At 35.9% G+C, this 19,692-nt stretch overlaps 2 protein-coding genes across 3 annotated transcripts; one reads left to right on the top strand and one right to left on the bottom strand.

Annotated features, from left to right (window-relative positions):
• Positions 1–4,103: 4,103 nt before the first annotated feature.
• On the bottom strand, positions 4,104–8,930 carry tmem182a (transmembrane protein 182a). The gene is made up of 6 exons (XM_016486544.1): positions 8,913–8,930; positions 6,950–7,517; positions 5,621–5,747; positions 5,021–5,119; positions 4,554–4,691; positions 4,104–4,411 (listed from the first exon to the last, which is right to left on the bottom strand). Exons 2-6 carry the CDS (start codon positions 7,091–7,093, stop codon positions 4,185–4,187), a joined length of 735 nt encoding a protein of 244 aa, XP_016342030.1. The 5' UTR covers positions 7,094–7,517; positions 8,913–8,930; the 3' UTR covers positions 4,104–4,184.
• A 1,968-nt stretch (positions 8,931–10,898) lies between these two features.
• LOC107688732 (major facilitator superfamily domain-containing protein 9-like) lies at positions 10,899–19,044 on the top strand. Of its 2 annotated transcripts, XM_016486476.1 has the most exons (7): positions 10,899–11,139; positions 12,221–12,308; positions 13,376–13,419; positions 15,919–16,048; positions 16,125–16,334; positions 17,547–18,373; positions 18,468–19,044. In XM_016486476.1, exons 1-7 carry the CDS (start codon positions 10,978–10,980, stop codon positions 18,474–18,476), a joined length of 1,470 nt encoding a protein of 489 aa, XP_016341962.1. In that variant the 5' UTR covers positions 10,899–10,977; the 3' UTR covers positions 18,477–19,044. The 2 variants fall into 2 exon arrangements, with proteins under 2 accessions (XP_016341962.1, XP_016341961.1); XM_016486475.1 differs by having other exon boundaries at positions 17,547–19,044.
• Positions 19,045–19,692: the final 648 nt, after the last annotated feature.

A 19,692-nucleotide genomic window follows, 5' to 3' on the forward strand; every position in this document is an offset into this window, starting at 1 on the left:
TAGGTCACTGTCTCTCAGTCTAACCTCTGGTCATGCACCATATTCTACAGCCCCTGACTGACCTGGCAGCCCACATGAGAGTCTTGTTGTGGAACACGGCGTTTTGTGCAGTGTTGTGAACATGCTTATTATCAACACACAATTATCTGGCCTGATCATGTGGAACCGCACAACAATTACCAGGGACCAAGGAACTAACGACATTCGCAACAGAGCGCAAACATGCATTTTTTGACACTGCATCACAAGAAAGCCAGTGTCCCTGTCAATATTCTCTTCAGACTTCAGTCACATATTCACTCACAAGATGTGTGGCTAGAAAAACCTATCGAAATCTTTCGAAAGCTGCTCTGAAACACCAAAAGTGTCATGCACATTACTGTACAGTATATTGCAGTCTGGGCGATATACTGAGTAGCGGAGTCCACAGAGCGCAAAACATCTATGAGTTATTTTCTCTTTCAACACATTCGGATTTAATTCACACATCTGTGTCACATCCCACAGAGAGTATGCTGAAAACTTGTGAGCTACCTGGAGCATCAATCCCATATCTCACAATTACAGACAAGTCTGATATTTTTAAATTAGAAGCTACAATCAAAGTACACGAGTAAGATGATTTTTTGTGGAAGTGAATATTTCATAGTAGACAGTTTTCAGGTATAAAAATCCTGAAGCATATAAGTAAATGAATTCATTAGCTTCAAACGCATATCAGAAATGACCTGGTACCAAGGGAAAAAATGTAAGTAGATATGCTTTCAATTGTTGTATTATGATACAGCTGAGTCTTTGTAATAAAATAAAATAATAAAATAAAATAAAATAAAATAAAATAAAATAAAATAAAATAAAATAAAAAATTGCTGCCTCAATTTTTTTAAAGTTCAGTTAAATCACAGTGGTGTCAAAGTTACAACCTGCAGTAATGAGTTTGTTTCACTTTAAATTTTAATTACCAAACACAAATAAAAACGATGAACAGAAATGACTGTCACAAGTTAAATAGAAACAGAAGTTGTTATAACAATAATAAAACACTGTGCCATGAAAATATTAAAGCGTAGAAGCCTAATTTTATGAATTTACAAGCCCTACGAATTTTAGCATCAGCCCTGAAAGAGATTTTGGTAACACTTTACAATAAGGTTACATTTGTTGACATTACACTCTAAAAAGTGCTGGGTTGTTTCAACCCAACTTTGGGTCAAATATGGACTAACCCACCTGTTGGGTTACATTTTTTTATTTATTTTTTAACCCAAAAATTCATATTTTGCCCAAAGTTGGGTTGAAACAATCCAGCATTTTTTAGAGTGTAGGTAACTACATTAGTTAACATGAAATAACAGTATTTATATATACAAAACTTGTATTAAGCATTTTTTATTAATAATAAAGCATTTAATAATCTTAGTTAATGCTAATTTCAACATTTACCAATACATAATTAAAATCAAAAGTTTTATCTGTTAATATTATTTAATATTTTTAACAAATGTTAACAAAGACTTATAAATACTGTAACAGCTGTATAGTTCATTGTTAGTAAATGCATGGACCAACTTATAGGACCTTCTAGTAAAGTATGACCAACATAATATCCTACCAATAAAAAGGAAAAAACTGTTAGTTTATAATGTTATTTTTATTTATATATCTCATGTGCCAAACATACATTAAGTTCTAATTTATACTGCATATTATTGTCTAAGATCTAACTTATACTCCTTATTGTTTAGTGTTCTGATTATGCATTGATTTCTCATGTACCAGTGACCTCTAGTGGCTGAAATGTAGGACACCACACCACAAATATTCAATATATATTTATAAACACTTAAAAAAAAAAAGGATAAACGTATTTAGTTGTAAAGTGATTTTCACAAATGCCTACAGTGTCAAATACAAGAATTGCATGTTTTAAAGGGCTATTAATGGTCAATCTCACAGGTCATGAAGTGAAAATTGGCTTATCACAGCATAACTGCAGCCTTTTTCAGGAAACAATGGTAAAACTGGTTTATCCGAGTAACACTAAATCCTTTCCATCTGTACACATTACCTCAGTTCAGATCTACTGTGTCCATAGGTCAGCATGAGCACGCACAGTTCGGTTCTCATGTGCAATATGATCCAAGACCTTTAAATAACAAACTGTCCAGCATTGCAGGAGGCCTACAGCTGGCCCGAGAGAAACCTAATACAGACACAGACATACTAAAGACTGACAGTAATACATATACAAACATGCAGAAATAGACACTTAAACTCTCAATGTGCTCTGCTGCAAACAGTTTGGAAGTCTCATATAGCAAGAGAGCATGCAGTACTATAGACATACACTGATTGATATGCATGCTTAAGTTTAATGTTTGCAACATTGCCTCAAACAGTCCTACGTATAGTGAGAGCGCATACGCACAGCTGTCACCTGCCATATAGATGAGTCATAGCTCCCAGCGATTCTGCTGTTATATAGACACACCTGTCAATGTCTCATCTCCAGTCTGTCTCTGATGGGAAAAGGTAATATTGCCTCATATTCAGTCTTAAAACTGCATTCACATTTGGCCTATTTTTATTTTTTTATCTTAGGAAAAAATCTTTAAAAATGTATATATAAATGTTATATATGAAGAGTTTATTTGCAAAAACAGATAACTCTGTTTTTATTCATTTTCATAAATCATGTTTTTATTGTGTTATATTTTTTATGTTTTAATGTGTTAGTTAGCTGTATTTTTTAGTTATTATTATTTAATCAAAACAACCCAACTGCAGCTTGATTGATATTAATTGGAATGCAGGATGAAAAAAACATGATCTTTGAACATTTTATTCAAAGAGTTATCTGTTTTTGCAAATGAACTCTTCATATATATCCATGCAACGTTTTGGGAAGGTTAGCTTTTAGCTGGGGAAAAAAAAACAGAGAACATTCTTACAACATTCTTATTTGTTTCTCCAAAAATTTGGTTTCCCAAACTGAAATGTTAGGAAAACACTCTGTGTTTGCTGGGACTAAATAAGGGCTGACATTATTTATTCATTTTAAGATATTAAAGTTGGTATGAAACGCATCCATTTTTTAAATGCATGTTATTGATCTTATTGTGAACGACTCATCCATTTATTATTCTTTTCATTTTTTTAATGACCTTGTAATTTTTAATCAAAACTCGATCATTGCCTTCCACAATTGACAGCAAGCTTGCATTCATTTTTGGGTTCAACACCCACATCTCAAAAATCCAATCAATAGCCAACATCCCAATATAAAATATACAGATTTTTTTTTTTTTAATTAAAGGTTTAATGAATCTTTTGAAATATTACAGTACATATCAGTTGTACTTGATAGCAATATATAATTTAATAATAATTTAATTATAATAAATTATTTACAAAGCAAATATATATGTGCTGTGGTGTGTGAACAAGCTGTGCAAGTAAAAGATACAGCTTTAAAGTCAGCTGGGTATTTTTACAATGCTACAAAGTCTGTCTAGATTATTTCAAAGCCTGAGGGGGAAAAACACTCTAGAAATCACCAATAAATTAATAATCGAAACGTAAGGTGGAACAAACTCAAAAAATGTGTACATTTATACTTGAGAAGGTTTAAGCAGTCAAAAAGAGTCTACCAATATGTTTTGTTAATTTATCCAAGTAATATAAAAATGCAGAGGTTCCTAATAGACATATTAAACATTATTTAATGCTTTGTGCAATACTATACTCACACAAACACTCACACATACATGAAGTGTTCCCAAACCATCCATGATCAATGTTTAGAGTACTGCTCACAGCACACATGATGGCCAAATACTGAAGTCATATTTGCAAAATTAAAAATTAAAAATAACACCCCACCTTGTCATAAAGTCAACGCATCCTCAGACTTTAGTTGCAGATAATTAAAAGGATAGTTCACCCAAAAATGAAAACATATTTTGACAAATTTTGGTAACCAAACGGTTGACAGCAGCCATTGACATTCATAGTATGGAAAAATACTGTGGCTACTGTCAACTGTTTGGTTACAAACATTCTTCAAAATATCTTATTTTGTGTTCAATGACATGAGAGTGAGTAATCAATGACAAAAGTTTCATTTTGGAGTGAACAATCCCTTTAATGCATTTTGAGCACTGTTTTGAAACCATTCATGAGGTTCAGTTATAATGATGTTTGACTGTACGGCCAATCACTAGGAAGAGAAGACCAGACAGAAGACAGAAGAACACGCCCACAGGAGCAAACATGAAAGAGAGGCCATAAGTCATACTGAGCTCAAAATCAGGGCACTTATTCGATTTCTGATATTCCTTATACGAGCTTATAACATCCAAAACATCTAACCAGAAAACATACATCACAGTGACAACGAGAAGGAAGAAACCTGGAGAAAAGAGACAGCATTGAGAGTTGGAGAAATTAAAAGCAACATGAAAGAGAGAGATAAAGGGTAAAAAATTAATTAGATGCTTGTGATATGTTACACATGAGATAAACCATACCTCTTCATGTAATCCTTAACTTACCAGAAATGAGGTAGAGTCCACCTCCTGCTTTATAAAGGCGATGACTGGCGAATGGAGCTGCGCAAATAATAATGAAACCGCCGGCCACCACAGCGGCCACACCCAGCAACATAGAGACGCTCCAGAAACCTCTGTAGACTAAAAGATCATGTTTTTCATTAACACAAACCAAAGGGAAAACGGTTCAGTACAGTAGCCAATTCAGTTACACTATACACTATGCGGTGGCACTGCAACCCATTTTACTTCCGTAACTTAATATTTGTTGGGGGAAAAAAGGTTTGACTTGAACTGCATCTTGATTTTCGGTGGAGGAGTTGAGAAAGTGGGATCACTTCATTCAAAATATTTCCATATGAATAAACAGAAAAAGAGAGCAATCAAGAGAAGTTGAAAGATATTGGCATTGGAATTTGGCATTAGGGGCATAAACAACCTTGACCTGTTAAATAAATAAATAAACTTACTTATGGCAGTCTGATAGCTGGTAGTGTTGTAGATCTGGTCAGGGAACGGAAAGGGGAGAAGATATGCAGGTTTGCATTCCCTTGCATGTGGCTGATTTTCTAAGGGAAGAACAAGGAGAATTGCCATTTATTAGTGTGTGAGCTAAATCATTGTTTCAATTAAGATTACAAAGAAGTGTTGCATATTCAAGTTGTTTGCTACGCTGAGGTTATCTGAACACTTATTCCCTCTCTTTGAACCTTCTGTAGGGCAACAGGTCAGACCCCTTTGATATTTGTGGCACAGTCTCACCCGGAGCCTCACAAGTGGGCCAAATGCGGCATTCAGTGAGCACGACTGAGCACTTTACACTTTGTAATATGAAAAAATTCAATGTTTAAAATTAGTTCATGATTAGGTATCAACGAACAACCATTTTTACAGCATTTATTGTCCATTATTAACTCACACTTATACAAATGTTAAAATATATTTAATATATGTATAAATTAACACTAACCTATAGTAATAAATGCTGTGAAATTGTTTTGGTCTGTGGAAAACCACATAATCGCTGAATGATTGTTGCACCAAAGCAAATGTAACAAACAGTCTCTTACCAAACCAGAACTTCCACAGATCGTCATCATTCGTGATTTCATTAAAGCTACAGCGCCAAAAGAAGCCCTCGTGATGAAAGGTAATGTTCTGGTCTTCGCTAACTTGGTTGACCATGACATCACCTCGCTGTGAAGGAGCAGAGAGCAGAGGTCAGAGAGCAACAAACATCTGCTGTGAAGCCAGTGATTTTACAAATTTGAAAACAACTAGAGAACATGGATGGACACATGCTCTTTATGTGTTTAGATGCAGTTTACAAAAAGCAAGTCAAGAACATTATATTATGGAATGCAGAAGTGTTTTGAGTCACTTGACTCAACCCTGCTCGAAAATCCAACTTAAACTGGTAAGCCTGTTGTTAGACTGTTGACCTGTGACAATGCTTCAAAAATAGCTTGAATGATCTTAGACCAGCTAATGACCAACTAATGACGAGCCCGGCCATCTAGAAACCAGCTATCATGTTCCAAAACACAGCTAATAGCAGGAATCTTCAAGAGAAGCATGCACTAGACGAATAACAAGTGAGCATTGAAAAAAAATGCTAATTTATATTTACATTTAAGCACCACAATCAAAAGATACAGGATTACTATGATACATGAAAAAAGTTCAACATCAAGCTTTCCTGTAGACATCCGTCTTTCAGCCTCCAAGCACACGAGTACAACACACACTCATGGCAATTTGTCAAAACTGTTTTACATTTTGACGAATTGTTAGCCACAGTTCACGCCAGTACAATCTCATGTATACTGCTAATGCCCCTATGACACTTAGATTTAGGGGTAGACCTTTGATGCATATATTTTTCTAAAAATCATACATTTCGGCCTTGTAAAACAGAGCTCAGGTTGTGCACATGTCAGCAAGAACTCACTTTTCCCTCCCAAACCTTTATGAGGGAAACCTAATTCATGTATGACTCCTATGAATAGAAACTGCACTGAGATTCCAGTTTGGTTATTTAGTATTAAGCGTGGTATCACACTACAGCATGTGATAGTCTACACTCAAGCAACTGAGAGACTGTAAATAGTGACGTTTGAGGATGTCACATGACAGTCACTGCTTATAAACCAAATATGCCCATGACTGCTTGCCTAAGGATCATAGAGCAGAAATCTAGTTCAGTTTAGTTTCAATAAAAAACATATACACTAAAATCCAAAACATACAATTCTGAAGAGACTTGTTTCATATTTATAAACAGACCATCCATAATCTTCTGACAATTCACCTGAACTAGTACAGTATATATCTATAAAACACTTGTCCACTTTTCTCTTTGCCCTAAAGGAATTGAAACAAACAACACTTCCACCCACCTGCAAAGTAACCAGACCATTTGAATGTGAATTGCAGGTCTCTGATGCCAAGAGCCAATAGTCCGTGCCAAAAGACAAGAGAATGAACAGAGTTGCCAAGGCACCAAAGAGCCCAGCAAAAAATAGTGCCACATGTAACTTCATGATGACAATCTTAAGAGTGCAACTTTCTCAGCTGTTTACTTCTTGTTAAACAGTGTCTCCTCCTTCCCACATGAAGTAGGCACTGGAATTACGTAACTCCTTTCTCACAGTCTGTGTGAAAAATAGTCTCTTCGTCCAGTTATGCTCAGCAAGGTGTATAGTGTGTGAACACAAGTGGCTGTTCTACTCTTCTGAGTTCTGGTGTCTATGTGTGTGTGTGTCAGTGTCCTCTTCCCTTAGCCAGAGCAGGACCTGGCATTGGGTGGGGAGTGGGCTTCATGACAGCACACTAGCGAAGAGCAGCCCATTGGGCTATTTTGGTCAGTTGAGTGAAGGTGCCTGCTGCCAGTCAGAGGAGTGGTTTAAGAATGAGATTTCAGGAGGGAGACGAGTGGACCAAAATATCCCCCCACAGGACAATCGGCTGAGAGAGGAATGAAAATGAAGACACTAGAGCCCAGCATTCCCAGTGTCTGTCACAAATCCCACCACCAACTGAGAAGTGAACTCTGAAGATGAACCAAGGTTAATACATTTAAATCCATTTAGACATAACATATGGATATACATTTATATGGACTACCCTTCAAAAATTTGGAGTTAGTAAGGAATTAATAGTTTTATTCAGCAAGGATGCATTCATGTGTGACCTGGGACCACAAAACCAGTCATAAGGGTCAATTTTTTTAAATTGAGATTTATACATCATCTCAGAGCTGAATAAATAAGCTTTCCATTGATGTATGGTTTGTTAGGATAGGACAATATTTGGCCAAGATACAACTATTTGAAAATCTGGAATCTGAGGGTGCAAAAAAAATGAAAATACTGAGAAAATCGCCTTTAAGTTTGTCCAAATGAAGTTCTTAGCAATGCATATTACTAATCAAAAATTAAGTTTTGATATATTTACAGGAGGACATTTACAAAATATCTTCATGGAACATGATCTTTACTTAATATCCTAATGTTTTTTGGCATAAAAGAAAATTGTAATAATAAAATTACTTTTGATAATTTTGACCCATACAATGTATTGTTGGCTATTGCTACTTAAGACTGGTTTTGTGGTCCAGGGTCACATTTGTCTTTCAAAAGTGAAAGACATTTATGTTTCAAAAGATTTCTATTTCATATAAATGGTGCTCCTTTGAAAGAATGCTGAAAAAGTATCAGTTTCCACAAAAAAATATTAAGAAGCAGTTTTCAACATTGATGATAATATTAATAATGAATGTTTCTTAAGCAGAAAGTCAACATATTAAAAGGATCATCTGTCTGCTAAAAATCAGGAATAAATCACAGGAATAAATAAAATTTTTAAATATAGTAAAACAGGAAACATTTTAATTGCAATAATATTTCACAATATTACTGTTTTAACTGTATTTTTGATTAAATAAATGCAGCCTCAGAGAGCTTTAGAGACTTCTTTTAAAAACATACCAATAAATAAATAAATAAAAATCACATCTCACTGACCCCAACCTTTTAAACAGTAGTGCAACTGCTTCCACTAAATACTGTATCATATGATTTCACTTGAATATATTGATTGAAACTGTCAATACCTGGAAAACAGAAAATACATACTCATTATATGTCAAGTGGGACATTTTGCACAGAGCAGATAAACCTGTGACAAATTATCACTGTGCTGTGAATGAAGGCCAGAGCCACTGAAGTGGACATAAGGCTATGAAACTGGGCTTTTCCTGAGAGGCCACCCTTGCATTGAGCTGGGTTTGAGTGTGGAGGGATATTTAGGGATTAGAGATACAGGAGAAAAATTATACAAGCTAAAATTAAAAATAATTACAACAGATGTCCATTGATGACTGCAAGTGCTGGAAGTCTTCTGTGGTGTAGTAATGACTGTCTGTGGTGTTTCTGCACAGCAGAGCAGAGGTGGATTTAGTTCCTTGTGCTGCTAAATTTATCTCTGTGCTTTATCCTGTTATTGAGAAACAACAGTCCTTTTCATCTGCAGAGAAAGACAAAGTTAATGCTACTTTACTGTTGATTTGGATTTATTATCTTAAATTAAGCTGTTATATGTTCTGGTATACATAATCAAATGCATTCCTTGAACACGAGATGTGAGGATGGGTCCATGTGAGTGTGTTTATGTAAACTATCTTGGGAACATCACTGTATCAGCTGCACTGGGATGATCGGGTATCTTGGCTTCCCCAATTCCATATTCAAAGAGGATTTGTAAACAAAATTCTAGAGAGAATTTTAGCCCTAAAATGACCATGACATAAGCTCACCTGACAATATAACATGTGGATTCACACACACACACACAAAAACTGTGAGGTCTGTAGATCAAGGCAGTTTAAGGTTATGTGAGAAATATAAATAGGAGGTAATGCAAGTTCTCAAAGGCATGGTATCCACCCTCTCACCCACTCAAGTGACCCTACAAATTGGTACAGTCTGACAAATAAGAAAGATTGCCAGTAGATGGGCTGAAGTATGCAAAGTAAATGATTCCCTATACAGCTGTATGGTACAAAATACAATAAACTAGAAATACAATATAAAATGTGATTACACTATAGCCTAGAATAGTATAATATTATATATCACATTGGACAGACACAATATTAACCATCCTCAAAAGTGAAGAAAGAGAGATTAGGTTTTTATATTTAAACAAAGTTAATGTGTAAAATAAATAAATAAAAAAGCAAAACAGTAAAATCATTTAATGAATTGCTTAATTACTTCATTGATTTCTTACTTGAGGCACTGGAAATTCAATTAACACATAATCACTACAGCAGGGGCACACAAACTTGAAAACCAATCTTGATTAAAAATAAATGTTGCATTATATCCTAAGTGTTTGTTTTGTTAAATCAATTTCAATTATTTTTTTGTTTATATTTCAATTCAAACATAAAACAAAAAATGTTCAAAAAAATATATAAATAAGACATTTCTGTAGACATGCTTCTTGTGATATGGAATGGTGGGCCAAATAAAAAGTCATTACAGGCCTATCTATAGTCTTTGTTCCTGGCCACCTTAGGCCTGCAGATCCTGGTTTAAGCATTTCTGCACTACAGCAACATTTCTTTTTCTAGCAAACCATATCATTGTGTACATCATGATGATGACGAGGATGTCATCCTGTTTTCTCCTACAAACCATTCAATAGCAGTAGTTGCAAAACAAAGAAAACAATAAATGAGGTATGCCTACATAAGATCAACAGATGTGAGTTGTATTTTATATTGTTTTGAAGTATTGGTGTTATCATATGCCCACCCATTTATATAATTTAATTTAACATCTTCATGCAGATGGAATGATTTGGAGTGAAACAAACTATCTAAGACCACAAAACAAACATCACACAACTCACCCACTGCTACTCACTGATGTTTGCGTTGTTATTTTCTCACCAAAATTACGCCTCTAGTTTCTAGAGGAACTTGCTACAGAAGACAAAACTAACGTTACCAGTTATTCCCAAGAAAAGGTGTTTTGTTTAAAAGATGTTCACTTCATTTCAGAAAGGGGGAAATTTTCGATAAACACATTAAATATTTCATAATAAATGCTTAATTTTAGAAAATCACCAGGTAATACCAGCTACATTTCACTCGCAGATCAAACAGAGCGCGTATGTCTGCTAGTAGACGCGTTCACTGGACTGTACCATAAACAGGAGATCCTGTACATTATGTAAACCCCCACTCATCATTTTACCACGTGAAAAGCCGCCCATTCGTGCGCACGAAATTAATTACATCTTTTTTTTTAAGTAATTAAACACAAGCAGCCAGTGATATTCGTGATTTCCAGGAGAATCTTACTCTCACAAAACACGGCGCGCCGCTTTTAAAGGGACAGATGGTCTAAACCTCGTGATGTTTCGTAAAGAACAACATAGCAACGCTTTCCATCGCTTCCGCATTGACTGCTCTAGTCTCTGTCAATGCGGGAGCATGTATAACTCTAACTGTGCCATTGCCCACAAACGACTTAGACCAACGCGGATCATACGATGTATATACATGGTGGGATTCATGGTGAGTATCCTATTTTGTATTTAGAAAGGGTCTTTTGTGTGGCATTGATCGCAATGACACATCAATTTAAGCTGCTGTCAGTACGTTTACATATATCTTTTCTGCACATTTGATTCTTATATTCCCAATGGCACATGAAATCGATTTGTAATTTGTAACACTTAGATAAGAAGAATTTGCTAAAACTGTTTTAGGACAGGAGTCTTGTTTACAAGGGCTCGTTGATAATAATATTTTATCTATCACATGACATCTTAGGCCAGATGTTCTTCATTTAGTGGTCTTTATGTTCATAATATTATCACATTTGCTTTTTTAGCTTCCCATATTTAAATCAGGATGTAGTTGATGCCTTGGCAATTTATATTTTTGCATCAGTAGAAATCTTTTGTCCTGTCTGTGGATTTTGCCAACACCCATGAGAAAGAACACACTTGTCTCTCCTCTTCTTTCCCTCTCAGACACATTGAATTCTTCCTGGCTTTAATTCACTGGTAGTTTTTGTTAGATGAAAAGTTTTAGTTTGATAGAAAGTGCCGTGACACTGGATTGAGGTATGGTCATGGTGTGACTTCAATCAAGTCCTTGCCCTGGTATGACTGCATATAAAAATCCAGACAAACAAGCTCAGTGGTGCATGGCTTTTGTTTAAGTTGCCCTCAGACAATTTATGCCAACTGACATTACTATAATGACAGCTGACACCTTCATTCATTCATTCATAGTTTTTTTAGCATGTTGTTGAACCACTTCAACAAAGCACTGTAATGTTAATAGTTTAAAAAAAGAGTGTGTTTTCAGCTGTCAAGGAATCTGCTATATCTTACCTGATTAGGCTGTTTTATCTTTGGAAAACTTCACATCTTAATTGTAACTATGAGATTCTTACCATCTCATAGTAAATCCACTGTAATTGGACTCTAATCATAGCCTTATACAGTATGTTATAAAGGGAAAAGCTAGAAATCTGTTTATTGAGCTGTGTTTGCTTTGCTGATGTGTAAATCCATTTTATGTGATTGTGTGTGTGTGTGTGTGTGTGTGCGTGTGCGTGTGCGTATGCGTGTGTGTGTGTTTTCAGGACCTCTTTGGGGTCAGTATGATTATCCCTTTGCTGAGTCATCATGTGAAATCACTAGGAGCAAGTCCTACAGTGGCTGGGATTGTAGGTAAGTCTGTCTCTGTTGTTGTTCAATTCCATGGTGGCTCTGAGATCGAGTATTAATAAGATATTTCACTATTAACAACATCGTTTAGAAAATTGTTGGCTCTTTATTAAAACTATTGCCTATTATAAACTATTATGAAAATTATCTTCTTTTGGTGTGATCCAGAGAAAAAGCTCATATTTATGGATCTATATTATAAAGACTATATTTATTAATGGGTGAAGAACCACCACCATGCCATCTCTGTTAGACTCCTATGAATATTAGACACATTTTACTGGAAAGTACTGTTTTTAATGCAAATAGACAACATTTTTACTCAGAAATATGTTTCACTGATGTATTTTAAAATGTATGACCTCAGTGTTCAATAAATAGTCTGATTAATAATCAGAGTTAAGAATTCTTTTGGCAAGTAAAGTCAATTTGATCACATTATAGGTGTGCATTTATCAACATTTTACAATGGTTTCAAATGCACCTAGAATCAGTGTTTAGAGTCTAAAGCATCCATTTGATAAAATTCATTAAATCAGATTGCCACATCAATATTTGGTATGTTTCAGGTCTTGCTGGATGGAGAATGCTCATTCAGCTGTGGATCTGAATAGTGCTTTTTGAGGGTGCACAAAATTAATTCAATGCAAAATAATTTTAATGGAACAATTGGCATTTGTTTTTCTAAATTTAAACGTCCAATTTTATTTAATTCTGCATATCCTATTCTCAAAAGGACCAACACCAATTTACTTTTCCTACTTTTTTTAGTCAACAGATGACTTCATTGCTGGCGGATTGTAATTTTTAGACAAGCAGGTCTTTGAAATCACCAGAACATTGCCTGCACCTCGTCTCTGATTAAAAGGGCTGCTTACATATGGCCCATAATGTTAATTGAAATCACCAGCTCTATTGATATTTTCACTGATTTCATGAGGCAGGCAGCTTTGATTGTGATCACAAGGTCTTGTTTCCTCAACCGTTTGATTGTGAAACTAAAATTCTTTTGTTTAGTGATTAATTTATTTAGTGATTTTAATTAAAAAGGTTGTTTCCCATTGTTGCAGGATCTACATATGGAGTATTACAACTCTTCTCTAGCACTGTGGTGGTAAGTAGTGATTTTTTTTTTTTTTTTAGTGAGCAGCATTTGCCGCTGTAATATGATTATCAATTTGCTGCTCTTAATTTAATAATCCATGTTTACCTCATCTGATCTGTCTCCATGGAGAATAAAGCACGTATCACAGTAATTGTTTATTACAATTACCATTACAGGAAGCCTCAAACTCCAGATTGCTCTCATATCTAAAGTGTGTTACTGTAAAATGAGTCTTCATGTTTCCATTGACGAACACACTGGCACACACGTATTTAAACTGGGTAAAGACTGAAGGGTCACGGGGCTAGTTAGGAAGTGAAGGAGATGTTTGTCTTCTCTTGTATGTTAAGTTTGGAGACAGCAGACAGGAATAGTGAACCTCTATGACATGCCTGTAGGCCAGAAACTGAGAGAACATAGTAAATCCAATTTAAGTTTATATTGCATTACACCAGTGTGCAGTGTGTGTGTGTGTGTGTGTGTGTGTGTGTGTGTGTGTGTGTGTGTGTGTCATGCCTCAGTCTAATGAGTGCTGGTATGGAGATGCCTGCAGTGCTTGCCTCAGGGCCTGCGCTGTTTCATTTGTCAGGTCCGATCTGTCTGCCTTTAGGCTATAAACTAGCTTTCTTTGCCGAGACATTCTTTACTTTAATAAACAACTAAGATTCTTGTTTAAAGGTCCTGCTATTAATATCACACAGAAAATGTCCTACTACCTGACAGATATCACTAAAATTGGTTTCCTGTCACATCTGTGTCTGTGAAAGCACTAGATTCTGTATACAACAAAAAGAATCTGACCATGGGTTGATACATGTCAGTCATTTTAAAGCTTTTGGTTTGCTGACATGGAAGGCAGGGTTTTGGAGTGAACTGTTTTGCTAACATTAGCTGTTTTGCTAAGATTAAGCAAGGTTAGCTCTTTAGCAAAACAGCTAGCATTGCTTACAGCATCTTTACATGGTTATGTTGTACAAAACTCTCACAAGATTGTGTATTTGCTGCTATTACCCTTGTGATAAATAAGTACACTTTAGCATACTTTTGAAAAGAGTATTTATTATATAAATAATTTATAAGAATATACTCAAGTGCAAACTGAATGTAATGTTTTTGATATTAAATGCAATTAGCTGAAATTCAGAGTGTATTTTGACACACTTATGTAGGAATTAAGTGCATATTATATGTAATTTCATACCACAATACTTCTATTGACTCTGAAATATTTATTTTCTATTGAAACTTGTATGTCATTTTTTAGAAATATACTTATAATTACACATTTGGAATAATGAAGTTGCAAATTAGTATGTTAAAAATATTTTAACTTTAAATGTAATATCAACTAACATAATACAGTAAAATTTTTAATTAAGTACTTTACATGTGCTTTAGTATGTTAGTCAACACATTAAAGGGGTCATATGATGCGATTTCAAGTTTTCCTTTCTCTTTGGAGTGTTGCAAGCTGTTCGTGAATAGATAAGATCCCTAAAGTTGCAAAGACTAAAGTCTCAAACCCAAAGAGATATTCTTTATAAAAGTTAAGACTGGTCCACGCCCTCCTAAAACGCCTCGTTTAAACATGCCCCCACATGTCTACGTCACGATGTGGGAAGATTTGCATAACACCGCCCAAATGTTCACGCAAAGAAAGAAGGCGTAACTTTATTGTTGCTACCACCGCCGCCGCCATGTTGTGAAGACGCTGTGTGTTTCGTTGGGAAAGCGAAAATACTTTGTTTGGCCTTCCTAAAGAGGACACGACTAGAAATCAGTGGTTAAATTGTATTTACAACACTGTTCCAGAACAGTTCAACCCAAATATTCAGATGTGTGCAGCGCATTTTATGGAGGACTGTTTCCTGATGTTTCCTGACTGTTTCCAGACTACAATGCCGGCTGTTCTGACTCACAGTCTGTAAGTACGTTTTCATATATAAAAGAATTGGCCACTGATGATTCAAATGCGAGTTTTGAACAGTGTAGAGTAGCGCTTGTTTGTCGTTTCTCCGATCACAAATGCAGACATGGTTTTATGTTTACGCGGCGCGATGCAACGCAACGCGTAAAAAGACAGTATAGTATAGTTAGACAATATAATCCGTAATAATGTCCCCACTGGATGCAACAAATGCCTCGTTTATAATGGGTTTTAATGTTTTTGTCTCGTCGCTCCGGCTAATGTACATTATGTGGAAAAGAATGTGTTTTTTTAACCTTAAACCGCATAAACACATTTCATTACACCAAATACACAAAATAATGTTCTTTTTAGCAACATCATATGACCCCTTTAAAATAAATGTACCTCTTTAAAAGACAAGAAAATTTAATTTAAAAATGTAATTTAAACTAAAACTTTTAATCTGACACTATTGCTTTTTTATTTTAAGCAAAACAGGTACTATTATTATTTTTGGAATAAGCAACCTTAGTATTGATAATGATGACCTCTTTTATATATTTAATTGTCTCTTATGTGTTGTATTCTCTGATTGGCAGGGAAGTTGGAGTGATGTGGTAGGCAGACGCTATTCACTACTAACATGTCTTTTGCTCAGTGGCTTTGGATATGGCCTGCTGGGTCTGTCCACGAGTATTGCGCTCTTTGTGCTGGCCAGGATACCAGTGGGTAAGTAGTGGTGTACTTTGGTTCATATTGCAAATAAGTGCAGCATTACTGAAATTATTCCCTTCCTCTATTAAAGGGCTCTTTAAACACTCCCTGTCTATCTGCCGAGCGCTCCTGTCAGATCTTGTGTTGGAGAAAGAGCGGCCTCTAGTGATGGGCCACTTTAATGCAGCCTCAAGCGTGGGATTCATCCTGGGACCAGTGGTGGGTGGATATCTCACTGAACATGAGGGCGGTTTTTACTTATCCTCATTCGTCTGTGCAGCCATTTTCCTTCTAAATGCAGGTGAGCAAGATTGACAATAGTTACGTGCATAAAGAAAGTAACTTATTCCTTACAAGTACAAACAAGTATAGATAGATTGCAGTTATCTTGTAATGCATTAAAGGGATAGTTCATTGTTTACTTACACTTAAGTCATTCCAAAATCACATGCCTTTCTTTCACTGGACACAAAAAAAAGATGTTGAAAACTGTTTGCCATGCAGTTGTAATGAATGTGTGCAAAAGTTTTCAAACTTCAAAAAGGACACTGTTTCATATGTACAGCATTTTAACCATTTAACTATATAAACTTCAAGTTTAAAGCCAAATCATGAAAGAAGCCATGTCTGAAGTCCAAATAATTTTTCATGAATCAGACAGTTTTAATGAATTAGTTGATCTGGTTAGAAGATTTGGAAAGTTTTTGGCTGCTTTTGTATACTTTTTTTAAACTTGAAAACTTCAGTCACTCTTCATTGTACAGTAATTGCATAGAAAAGAGCAGCATCGGCATTTTGCTAAACTTCGCATTTTTGTTCCACTGAAGAAAGAAAGACACATGAGTTTGGATTTACATGAGGATGAGTAAATGGTGACAGAATTTTTATTTCTGGGTGAACTATTCCTTGTGAAAAATATCATTTTAACATACTTAAAAAGTAGTTTTTACAGAAATAATATAGTTTAAAACAGTATACTTGAGACTGGATGTAATGTTTTCAGACACGTAATTGCAAGTTAATTTAAATTAAATTATATTATAGTTTGAAATTTTTGACCTATACAAGTAGTACTCTATTGCAACTTGTAGGTCATGTATTTAATTATATTTGTAATGACACATTTATAATGATGAAGTTACATATTTAGTACATTTAATATATTAACTTTAAATGTAATGTCAAATAACACAATACAGTGTAGTCAGCACATCAAAATAAGTACTTCTTTAAAGCATGACAAAAGATGATTAAAACAATGATTTAATATGTGAAATAATGTAGTCAGATAAAACATTTATATGATTTCAGTCATGAAAGTGCACTTAAGTGGCCTTTTAGTTTCCTTAATATTATATATTCTGCAAGTACAGGTTTTTTTAAAAATACACTTTTAAGTACACTGCAAGTGCACATTCAGTACAGTTAAGTGCACTCCTTTTACACAAGTGATCCCTTGTCTGCTACTGTACAAAGCAACCATAGTCTACTTATCCAAATGTTGTCTTCTCAGGTTTGGTCTGGATGTTACCTTGGAGTGAGACGCTAAATCACCGTATTGATGCAAACGCTAACAGTAAAACCAAACCCAGCAAATCCTACGATGAGTTAAAGAACTCAGTCCAGCAAAACTGCTCAGACAAAAACCACGTTTGCCATACTAATGCATCAGCAGTCCGCAGTCAAACAAATGGAGGCTGGGGCTGGAGAGACATGTCTGTCGTCCAGCCTGCCTGGAGACAGCTGACCTCAGTGTGGATACGGATCCGCATGGTGGCTTCCTCCGATATGTGGGACGTGTTCCTGGTGCGTCTTCTAATGGCTGTATCCATAATGCTGTACTACAGTAACTTCTCCTTAGCCATGGAGGAGCGTTTTCAGCTCAAACCAAAGGTGACGGGCTATTTGATCAGCTACAGCAGTATGTTGGGGGCCCTTGCTGGCTGTTTGGTGGGACCCGTCACACACCTTTATGGCAACAACATGTCTGCTTTATTGTTACACTCTACTGCACTCACCTGCACGTTGATCTTCCTGTATGCCACGGCACCCAACGTCTGGCAGGTCCTGCTCACTTCCACGTTCTTTGCCATCTCTACCACTATCGGACGCACTTGCATCACTGACTTAGAGCTGCAGCGTGGGGGAGCCCAAGCTAGCGGGACGTTAATCGGAGCGGGACAGTCGGTCACAGCTGTGGGACGGGTCCTTGCACCACTGCTGTCTGGTCTGGCTCAAGAAGTCAGCCCCTGTGGACCTCCTAGTTTGGGGGGTGTGCTGGGACTGGTAGCTGTGGGTTTGCTATTCGTGAGGACTCCTAAGTGGGACAGCAAGACAAAGGTTAAAGACAAGAGTCCCAAACAATGAGGTGAAAACCACTCAAAGTGACAGAAAGACGAAAGATTGTGACGGCAGCTGTCTTTTATCCTCTCAGGTGATGTGATGAATTTTTTGGAGAATGTGGGAGTTTGGATCCTTTTACCAGCTAATAAATGTCTCAACGTCAGTGTGAGACGCCCATTGGTAAGGCTGCTTTCTGTGCCGTCATGCTGAAAGAGAGCAAGTGCCTGTGCATATGCAGATTTGACCGAGTCTGAAGTTTATATCAGAACATTTAGCTGTTTAGTGGTTCAACACCAGTGGCAAAACTAGCACCAGACGTGGGACATTCATTGTTGAAAGACTTTTATTTGTTATATAAAAGTGATTTATGTGTTGATTTTTATGTTTCCTGGCCAAATTTCTGACTATAAGTCATATAGACAAGAAAGATAATGCTGATATGCTTCCAAGAAAACTGTTTAACATTTTGGGCAGGAGAAATGTAACTTTGTGATTGAGTTTTACCTCACTGTGGCATTGATACTCATTTAACCACTATTTATCATTGGTGCACTTCATAATACTCATGTCCTTCAGTGTTTTGAAATTAAAAGTCATACAGTTGTTGACCCAAAGGCTAGCAATAATGTTTTTAATAAAACTGTACAAAAAAACTTGAGTATAGGACACATACAGTACTGTTCAAAATTAACTGTGGGGTCAGCAACATTTTTTTTATTTATTATTTTGAAATCATATATTTCTATTTAGCAAGGATGCATTAAATTGATCAGAAGTGACAGTAAAGACATTAAAAAAGTTACAAAAGATTTGTTTTAAAGGGGTGCTATTATGCTTTTTCACTTTTTCAACTTTAGTCTGTAATGTTGCTGTTTGAGCATAAAAAAGATCTGCAAAGTTACAAAGCTCAAAGTCCACTTCAAAAGGAGATATTTTATTTAACAGAAATCACTTTTCAAAAACTACAACGAACGACTCATTTGGACTACAACGCATATTTTCCGGGATTTGTGATATCACAAATATGGACGAATGGGACGAGACCTGGTTGAGCTGCACTAGAGAAGGCAACGAGTGTTATCACTATGTCGGAGACACGCTAGCTTTCCCAAAGCAGACGAACATAGAGTGGTTACAATCATCCGGCTTTAAATCGCACTCAAATTGATTTGATTTTGACGCAATATTTACACTGAAGCTCCCATTGGTAAGGCTGCTTTCTGTGCCGTCATGCTGAAAGAGAGCAAGTGCCTGTGCATATGCAGATTTGACCGAGTCTGAAGTTTATATCAGAACATTTAGCTGTTTAGTGGTTC

The sequence above is a fragment of the Sinocyclocheilus anshuiensis genome, unplaced genomic scaffold (genome assembly GCF_001515605.1).
Source record: "Sinocyclocheilus anshuiensis isolate Anshui unplaced genomic scaffold, SAMN03320099.WGS_v1.1 scaffold9, whole genome shotgun sequence".
In the NCBI taxonomy this organism is placed as follows: Eukaryota; Metazoa; Chordata; class Actinopteri; order Cypriniformes; family Cyprinidae; genus Sinocyclocheilus; species Sinocyclocheilus anshuiensis.

Coding starts and splice junctions, on each gene's coding strand:
- tmem182a (XM_016486544.1), bottom strand. CDS start 7,093: ATGAAGTTACATGTGGCACTATTTTTTGCTGGGCTCTTTGGTGCCTTG. Junction 4,692..5,020: donor CAGCTATCAGACTGCCATAA/GTAAGTTTATTT, acceptor ATGATCTTTTAG/TCTACAGAGGTTTCTGGAGC. Junction 4,412..4,553: donor TGGACTCTACCTCATTTCTG/GTAAGTTAAGGA, acceptor TCTTTTCTCCAG/GTTTCTTCCTTCTCGTTGTC.
- LOC107688732 (XM_016486475.1), top strand. CDS start 10,978: ATGTTTCGTAAAGAACAACATAGCAACGCTTTCCATCGCTTCCGCATT. Junction 13,420..15,918: donor TCTTCTCTAGCACTGTGGTG/GTAAGTAGTGAT, acceptor TCTGATTGGCAG/GGAAGTTGGAGTGATGTGGT. Junction 16,335..17,546: donor CATTTTCCTTCTAAATGCAG/GTGAGCAAGATT, acceptor TTGTCTTCTCAG/GTTTGGTCTGGATGTTACCT.